The sequence below is a fragment of the Coregonus clupeaformis genome, chromosome 12 (genome assembly GCF_020615455.1).
Source record: "Coregonus clupeaformis isolate EN_2021a chromosome 12, ASM2061545v1, whole genome shotgun sequence".
In the NCBI taxonomy this organism is placed as follows: domain Eukaryota; kingdom Metazoa; phylum Chordata; class Actinopteri; order Salmoniformes; family Salmonidae; genus Coregonus; species Coregonus clupeaformis.
In genome coordinates this window covers 23,305,022-23,314,332 of record NC_059203.1, presented here as the reverse complement: position 1 = coordinate 23,314,332, position 9,311 = coordinate 23,305,022, and the positions used below count along the sequence as shown (strand labels likewise).

The window sequence follows — 9,311 nt, the reverse complement described above, 5'->3', positions numbered from 1 at the left end:
GTTCTCATGATCATTGCAACTCCACAAGGTGAGAACTTGCATGGAGCCCCAGGCCGAGGGAGATTGACAGTTCTTTTGTGTTTCTTCCATTTGCGAATAATCGCACCAACTGTTGTCACCTTCTCACCAAGCTGCTTGGCGATGGTCTTGTAGCCCATTCCAGCCTTGTGTAGGTCTACAATCTTGTCCCTGACATCCTTGGAGAGCTCTTTGGTCTTGGCCATGGTGGAGAGTTAGGAATCTGATTGATTGATTGCTTCTGTGGACAGGTGTCTTTTATACAGGTAACAAGCTGAGATTAGGAGCACTCCCTTTAAGAGTGTGCTCCTAATCTCAGCTCGTTACCGGTATAAAAGACACCTGGGAGCCAGAAATCTTACTGATTGAGAGGGGGTCAAATACTTATTTCCCTCATTAAAATGCAAATCAATTTATAACATTTTTTACATGCGTTTTTCTGGATTTTTGTTGTTGTTATTCTGTCTCTCACTGTTCAAATAAACCTACCATTAAAATTATAGACTGATCATTTCTTTGTCAGTGGCCAAACGTACAAAATCAGCAGGGGATCAAATACTTTTTTCCCTCAAGGATTAGCCTTGACTAGAATACAGTATATACATATGAAGTGGGTAAAACAGTATGTAAGCATAATTAAAGTGACCAGTGTTCAATGACTATGTCTTTAAGGTGCAGGGCAGAGTACTACTTGTCAGTTTTCTACTCTCTTATGCCATATCAACAGTTTGAACAAGAAGTTCAAATCGTCCAAGTCACTATAATATCTTGTTTTCAAACAGTAGCTAGGTGGCTTGTTTCAACATTGTATGGTAAGAGACATTATCAGCTCGAACTATATTTTTTCCACTGTTATGGCACGATCTTTAGAGGCTGCCGTTTAGAGAAGTTACAAAAGCAGGGAAAGACTCTCTCAGTAAAAGTTTGTGCGATTGTGTGTAGGTGTGTTTTATTAATAGGGTCAGAGAATGACAGCTCTCCTCTGTCCCAGTCCAGCTTCACTCTGATCCTCTGGGGTGTGTGTCTCACTGTGAGGGGAATGGTTGGCTTTGGTGGGGATTCTGCTGAGTATTCACCTTCAGAATCATAATATAGACACCAGAGTCCATTGCGTATACGCCCCTTCCTCGGTACAGATTCTGTGATCACACCCAGGGCCCATGATGCATTTTCCCCAACCTCAACATCCCAGAAGTTTGTCCCCGAGTTAAAGCCCTCAGAGCCCAGGACAAATGCACGATCAAACCTCTCTGGGATGTCAGGAAGCTGTTGAGCCACACCGAATCTCACACTGGTCAAATCCTCAGACAGGATGAGACTTGGATGAGCAGTCTTGGGGTCCAGAGTCACAGCAGCTAGACAGAAAATAGACTATCAGACCTGGGTTCAAATAGATTATTTATGTATTTGAGTTTTTTCAAATACATAGCCCAAAACAACTACCTCTATTTGAAGTATTGGAATGCCTACTTGTAAAACTCTACCAAAAGGTTTTTGAAAGTGTTGTCAAATACTTTCCTGTTTCCAAATACATTCCAATATTCTCAAATCACTATATCTAAATCAGTGGATGCTGCTGAGGGAAGGATGGCTCACAATAATGGCTGGAACGAAGTGAATGAAATGGCATCAAACAAAGGGAAACCATGTGTTTGATACCATCCCACTCATTCCGCTCCAACCATTACTACGAGCCTGACCTCCCCGATTTTTCAGTAATTGAAACACTGTATTATATGTAATTGATCCAGGCCTAGCGTTTCACAATTGCATACTTTAAAAGGGGCATTATGTATTCACTTCAGTTAGTAAATAAACGTGTTAATTGTAACAATCATACTCACTATATTGAAAAACCTCTTTAAGAATTTCCTGTATCTTCACACATGATCTATGTAGGTTGCCAAGGTGCTTGGCCACATGGATCAGTGGTTCTGAAACCTTCTCTGGATTCGGCAGTGTGCACTGGGCCCTGGTAGAATATTCAGGAATCAGTTGTACTGTGGGGTTGGCATAACTTTGTTAAGAACCACAGAAGAGAGACAAGAGGCAGATCACTTACCTTTTCACTGTGGCCTTATAGTTCTACAGAAGAACAAAATACAAAATGAATAATACATGTAAACAGCGTTATACATGATATCACATCAGTTCATCAATAAATGCATCTCAAATAATATCAACAAGTTATTGGTTCTTACATGCAGGAATGATACATCTTCTGCTTTCAGCTCCTTCTCTACGGCTCTGATTGTGTCTGAAAGTGATGATATCCCTCTGCTCATCTCCTCAGTCTTCTTCTTCATCATCTCACTCTTCTTCTTCTCTTCCTCCTTCAGAGTAGCTAGTCTGGCTGCCTTGTCCTCTCGAAGCAACTCGTGAAGCTTCTCAAACTCCTCCTCAATCTGCCTCTCTGTGTCCTGGGCCTGTAGCTGGAGGCCGTGAGAGAAATATGTCAAATATACTTGAATATACAGTGGGGGAAAAAAGTATTTAGTCAGCCACCAATTGTGCACGTTCTCCCACTTAAAAAGATGAGAGAGGCCTGTAATTTTCATCATAGGTACACGTCAACTATGACAGACAAAATGAAAAAAAAAATCCAGAAAATCATATTGTAGGATTTTTAATGAATGTATTTGCAAATTATGGTGGAAAATAAGTATTTGGTCAATAACAAAAGTTTCTCAATACTTTGTTATATATCCTTTGTTGGCAATGACACAGGTCAAACGTTTTCTGTAAGTCTTCAGAAGGTTTTCACACACTGTTGCTGGTATTTTGGCCCATTCCTCCATGCAGATCTCCTCTAGAGCAGTGGTGTTTTGGGGCTGTCGCTGGGCAACACGGACTTTCAACTCCCTCCAAAGATGTTCTATTGGGTTCAGGTCTGGAGACTGGCTAGGCCACTCCAGGACCTTGAAATGCTTCTTACGAAGCCACTCCTTCGTTGCCCGGGCGGTGTGTTTGGGATCATTGCCATGCTGAAAGACCCAGCCACGTTTCATCTTCAATGCCCTTGCTGATGGAAGGAGGTTTTCACTCAAAATCTCACGATACATGGCCCCATTCATTCTTTCCTTTACACGGATCAGTCATCCTGGTCCCTTTGCAGAAAAACAGCCCCAAAGCATGATGTTTCCACCCCCATGCTTCACAGTAGGTATGGTGTTCTTTGGATGCAACTCAGCATTCTTTGTCCTCCAAACACGACAAGTTGAGTTTTTACCAAAAAGTTATATTTTGGTTTCATCTGACCATATGACATTCTCCCAATCCTCTTCTGGATCATCCAAATGCACTCTAGCAAACTTCAGAAGGGCCTGGACATGTACTGGCTTAAGCAGGGGGACACGTCTGGCACTGCATGATTTGAGTCCCTGGCGGCGTAGTGTGTTACTGATGGTAGGCTTTGTTACTTTGGTCCAGCTCTCTGCAGGTCATTCACTAGGTCCCCCCGTGTGGTTCTGGGATTTTTGCTCACCGTTCTTGTGATCATTTTGACCCCACAGGGTGAGATCTTGCGTGGAGCCCCAGATCGAGGGAGATTATCAGTGGACTTGTATGTCTTCCATTTCCTAATAATTGCTCCCACAGTTGATTTCTTCAAACCAAGCTGCTTACCTATTGCAGATTCAGTCTTCCCAGCCTGGTGCAGGTCTACAATTTTGTTTCTGGTGTCCTTTGACAGCTCTTTGGTCTTGGCCATAGTGGAGTTTGGAGTGTGACTATTTGAGGTTGTGGACAGGTGTCTTTTATACTGATAACAACTTCAAACAGGTGCCATTAATACAGGTAACGAGTGGAGGACAGAGGAGCCTCTTAAAGAAGAAGTTACAGGTCTGTGAGAGCCAGAAATCTTGCTTGTTTGTAGGTGATCAAATACTTATTTTCCACCATAATTTGCAAATAAATTCATTAAAAATCCTACAATGTGATTTTCTGGATTTTTTCCCCTCAATTTGTCTCTCATAGTTGACGTGTACCTATGATGAAAATTACAGGCCTCTCTCATCTTTTTAAGTGGGAGAACTTGCACAATTGGTGGCTGACTAAATACTTTTTTTCCCCACTGTAACTACCATTCTTACATTCAGTCCACAAACTCACTTCTGTGCAGTTGTATTGTACAGCATTATTCAGCAAACTCACCTTAATTTGCTTTGCGGTTTCACCACAGGTTAGTTTTACTTCTTTAAAGGCCTTCAACTTCATCTGTAAAGGCTTCAATGTAGTTGTGAGTTCCTCCTAGAATGAAAAATGGACACTACTTTGAAGAAAGTATATTCCTGTTTTTATTACTTTATATTATTGTACTTTTAAATTTAAATTTAAAAACATGGCTCAAATCTATCCAAACCTGTGCACATGAGTTATCTGTGGTTCCTCATATGTAAGACAACAGTGTTTTTATTACGAATAAGTTGTTGTTGTTGTTGTTAGAATTGTATATTATAGGATGTCATGTATTTGTATTTTGTATTATTTTAGTGTGTATTTGTATTGTGGCTGTGCTACTTAGACTTGCTTTCAATGAGAATGACAGATGTATAACTCACATTTCTATGTGAATTTGCACAAAAAGTGAGAATTAGTCACACAGTGTTTCAAGTGAGAATAAGGCAGGTCTGATGTCGAAAAATAAAGGATATTCTTGCTTACTTCACCCATATTACATTTGTGCAAAAAAAAAAGGTACTGTGTAGTTCCTGTTGTTAGCTACACCACTACATGGCAAAAAAGTTATTAACTACTGAAAACACTATACCAAGATTTGAATTTAATTCAACTGCCACAAAGCTACTGCAAAATGTAATTAAATTACTAATTGAATTACATGTAGTTGCACTACTCCCAAACACTATAAGACATAATACATTTATGACTACAACCTTATTCTGTTGAGGTTTGGACATTTTATACCAACATATTTATATATATATATATATATATATATATATATATATATATATATTTTTTATTTTTTTATTTAATTGATTTATTTATAGGGGACAATGCACATTAATCAACATCAATATTACAATAATGCAACAGCCATGTCAATGTGCCGGGGTTAGCCAAAAGCTAACCCGTAGTCCCAGGGCAGGTAAAAGCAATTACGGTAGCTCTGTTCTATGTGTGCTATTTCTATGCTTCTCGTTCTTAAGACTGAAATGACATTTTTGCATCTACCTATCAATTTTGAGATTTGTTGGTATTTTGGTCCATTAATATTAGTATGTTCAAAAAGTAAACATAAAAATGTCAAATATTTGTTTAATTTATTTAGTTTATCATACTACCGTCATTAACATTTTAATGAATTTTAACCACCTTACAATGGACATACATCAATAATTGCAAAACGTTCTACATTTCATAGAGAATGTTATAAACTGGACTATATTTAGCAATTTACTTTGAAGAGAGATGGTGATTGGGTCTAAATTCAATGCACTTGTCTTTAACTGCCATTTCCCAAAAGTCAGATACTTCCCACAAGCCAACCCATTTTTCTCAACTTCAGAAGCATCTGCATTCACCACATTTTGTGTGCTTATCCTTAGATATATTCTCCAGACTTGCCCAGAGGGAATTTTTGACATGTTGTCAATTTTTAATTTGAGATAAGATTTTATTTTTTTAAATTCACAACAATTTCATGTTGTGTACATGTCTTTAGTATTTTACAGATAGAAAGCTGAAAAAAGTATTTATCCACATTCTGCTCTGGACAAGTCCGGTCCTGAAGCGAAAAATATTTTGGCTGACTTCATCCAGTGTCCAGAAAAATGGATTTGCACAATATGCAAATACTGTTTGTGCATATTTAAGGAGATATCACCTAATTTGCATATTTTAATACAATATTTCTGAGAAATGCTAATACAAAAAGTATAATATTTGTGTCTACATTCAACTTGTAGAACTTGATTGTGATATAATTAAGGGGGAAAAATATGCTGAGGTGTGGTGGCTGGCCTTCAGTTTAGTTTTTGCGTCTTTTACGTTCGGTTTTGTACACCAGCTTCAAACAGCTGAAAATACAATATTTTTGGTTATACCATGGCATTGTTGAATACTCTTTTCTGATTGGCTTGAAGGGCATTCTAGAGCATGCATACTTGCACGGTAGAATTCAAAGAATTACATGTCTATAGTTCATTCTTACATGTTATATGTTTGAGCTGCTTTTGAAAGCAAAAGTCAAATTGAAAACATTATTGGCATTGTTGAATTCGATGTTCATAATAGCAAGCTAGGACTGATGGTTTGGTTAGCTAAACTAGGAAGTCTGTTTGTTTGGTTACCAAGGCAACTACTGTGTATCTCGTAAATTTGCTAGCTACTTCAGTGGATGTTGAATGTGTTCAATTATAGCGATGGTATAAAAGGAATAATCAATTCGTGGCTCGATGCATTCTCTGGAAAATAATGCAACTCCGTGGAAGGTCAGTTGCACTCCGCTAGCGCGTCGTGGCACACACCTTCTTGCACAGAACGCATAACCTCTTGTTGATTATCCCTTACTTACTGGAAATATATTTCACAGCGGCTTAGAATGATTGTACAATGATTTTCTACACTTGCTTGTTTTGTCACAAACTGAAATTAGGCTAACTAATATCTGACTCCAGTGATCTGTTCTTGCAATTTATAGTTTGACATTTACGATTTAGATATCATTTTTCACGAAGTAGTGAAATACTTTTTCAAACTTTACTTTATTTAGCTTAACTTTTTCCTGTGTGACGTAACTGTATACTATACAGTATCTTTTCAGAGTAACTTCCCCTACCTTATAATCCTGTGCAGCCTCATCGACGGGACAGAACTTGTGTTGTGCATGTTTTTTAGAAGTATGACACACCAAACACACTGGCTGTTTATCATACAGACAGAAAAGTTTGAGTTTTTCGCCATGCAGACTGCAGAGCACCTCAGACCCTGCTGAAGCTCTCCGACTCCTCTCATCTGAGAAGCCCACACACAGATTCTTTAAAACCAGGTTACAAGGAGGTTCTTCCTTTGAGGATCTTCTACTGCAAATGGGACATTCCCGAGATGCCTTTTGTTTCCAGAATTCCTTCAGACAGTCTTTACAGAAGCTATGGCTACACGACAAGAGTACAGGATCCCTGAAGATGTCACAGCACACAGGACAGGATAAATCATCTTCTTGGGGAGAATGTTTGGAAGCCATTTTCTTGAAGAAATCCCAACCTGTCACGATATTATGTAATGGCCTCTGAAGGAAGCAGTATACTTCAGTTTTGTTTAGTCAGAAGTGCTTTCAAATCTCAGTATTGATGCAGTTTCCTCCAACTGTTCAGAGTTGCTATCTTGTAGTTGTAGAAAGTTGGAGGCCTCCTAGGTTATATCGTATGTAGAACTTTTAGCTGACACAAGTTGTAGAAAATGCCCCAACCACTTCCTGAATGACACTTCAACCAATCACCTGTCACCTCCACTTCCTGCAGGGGCGGAACTGCTTCTTCTTTGACATCATGGCGTTCACACGTTTTGTTTGTGGATGCCGCCACCTACTGTGCGGGAGTGTGTGGTCAATTTACATTTACATTTTAGTCATTTAGCAGACGCTCTTAACCATTTACATTATCCAGAGCAATTTACAGTAGTGCATACATTTTCGCATTTGTTAGTACTGGTCCCCCGTGGGAATCGAACCCACAACCCTGGCGTTGCAAGTGCCATGCTCTACCAACTGAACCACACAGGACCACAGTACATTTTGTGACACAAAAATGTAAAGGAAGGGGGAAAGGTAAAAATGGCCCCACCAACTAGCCCTACACCTATATACCACTATTCCTTAAAAATTAAAATATTCCACTACTTTAACCCTAACTGATCCTACACCTGGCCGTCTGCCTGGGAGGGCTGGTCTCTTTCTTCAACACATCTTAACTCTTCTGCAGTAAAATCTCGTACACCCAAGTACTTCTCTGCAGCTGCCATCACAACATCTATTTTCTGTGATTTACGTTCCATTTCTGCTCTACAGTTGATAGCCATAGCAATGAATGCTAAGAAGCCAACCTTACTGAAGCACAAATTCACTCTGTACCCATCCCTTGACCTATCATCCTGTACTCTGTTCACTGCCTCAGCATATAACACCTTTCTTCTACTCTGACAGTGGCACCCTCAACCTGTCTCTCGCACTGGATACTTCTGATACCCAGCAACATGGGCACCCCCACAATTGACACCGTTTTTCCCACCGATACTACACATTAATTTGTCCGATGCCCTCCTGCACAATTCTCACATCTCTGAATCTCTGTCCTACACACTACTGCAACATGACTATAAGCTTGGCATCTGAAACACCTTAGTGGGTTCGGCACAAAAGCTCTCGTGGGATAACTGATATATCCTAACATGACTTTGTCAGGTAAAGACTCTGCTTTACAAGTTGAACAGACAGTGTCTTCTGAGATTCATCACGTTTGCCACCGGGTCTGCGTAGCACCAAACGGCGGGCGTCACAGACACAGGGAATCTTCCATTTCAGTTGCTCCACCTCAACACTTAACCGCCACCCCAGTAATCACTCCTTTCAAAGGTACCCTGCTCCGGAGAGCAAAGCAAGTCACAGTCCCCTGTATCTCAGTTAGTAGAGCATGGTGCTTGCAACGCCAGGGTTGTGGGTTCGTTTCCCACGGGGGGCCAGTATGAAAATGTATGCACTCACTAACTGTAAGTCGCTCTGGATAAGAGTGTCTGCTAAATGACTAAAATGTAAATGTAATGTAAATGTCTTGTCCCAAGGCAGCTACCTTCACCCAAACGATTTAACACTCAGCCTGATACTATAAAGGCAGAGATACACTTTCTCCAAACATTTCACTCCCACTGGGCCAGAATCATCCTTTGCATGACCATCGGGGCTCGGCTCAGGGGTCTTTGCCACCGCAGGTAATTCATCCTCACTCTCGTCAGGTTCAATTTCTGAGCTATTAGAGACACCAGAGTAAGGTTAGTACTGCCATTCTTCCTCAACACACATCTTCCCTCTGCACTCAGCTCTTCTCCTTATTCCTCGCTGTCCATTACCATGTCTATCCGTTCACCAAGCTCTTTCCGCACCTTGATCCACTACATTGTTTGCAGAACACACACTGATGTCCTTTCTCCAATACCCAACTTCTGTTCCTTAGCCCAATTTACTAGTCTAGGCAATCTCTGGCCTCTTCATGCTCGCAAGCAGTGGTGTAAAGTACTTACAGTTAGTAAAAAATACTTTAAAGTACTACTTAAGTAGTTTT

The 9,311-nt window shown here is 40.1% G+C and overlaps 1 protein-coding gene across 1 annotated transcript; it reads right to left on the bottom strand.

Moving 5' to 3' along the window:
• Positions 1-628: 628 nt before the first annotated feature.
• Positions 629-7,579, bottom strand: LOC121578625 (E3 ubiquitin-protein ligase TRIM39). The gene is made up of 6 exons (XM_041892994.2): positions 6,818-7,579; positions 4,171-4,266; positions 2,220-2,450; positions 2,081-2,103; positions 1,863-1,990; positions 629-1,373 (listed from the first exon to the last, which is right to left on the bottom strand). The coding sequence occupies exons 1-6, from the start codon at positions 7,220-7,222 to the stop codon at positions 871-873; spliced, it is 1,386 nt and encodes a 461-aa protein (XP_041748928.1). The 5' UTR covers positions 7,223-7,579; the 3' UTR covers positions 629-870.
• Between the last annotated feature and the right edge of the window lie 1,732 nt (positions 7,580-9,311).

Coding starts and splice junctions, on each gene's coding strand:
- LOC121578625 (XM_041892994.2), bottom strand. CDS start 7,222: ATGGCTTCCAAACATTCTCCCCAAGAAGATGATTTATCCTGTCCTGTG. Junction 2,451..4,170: donor AAACCGCAAAGCAAATTAAG/GTGAGTTTGCTG, acceptor CACGGCCTCCAG/CTACAGGCCCAGGACACAGA. Junction 2,104..2,219: donor AAGATGTATCATTCCTGCAT/GTAAGAACCAAT, acceptor GTTCTTCTGTAG/AACTATAAGGCCACAGTGAA.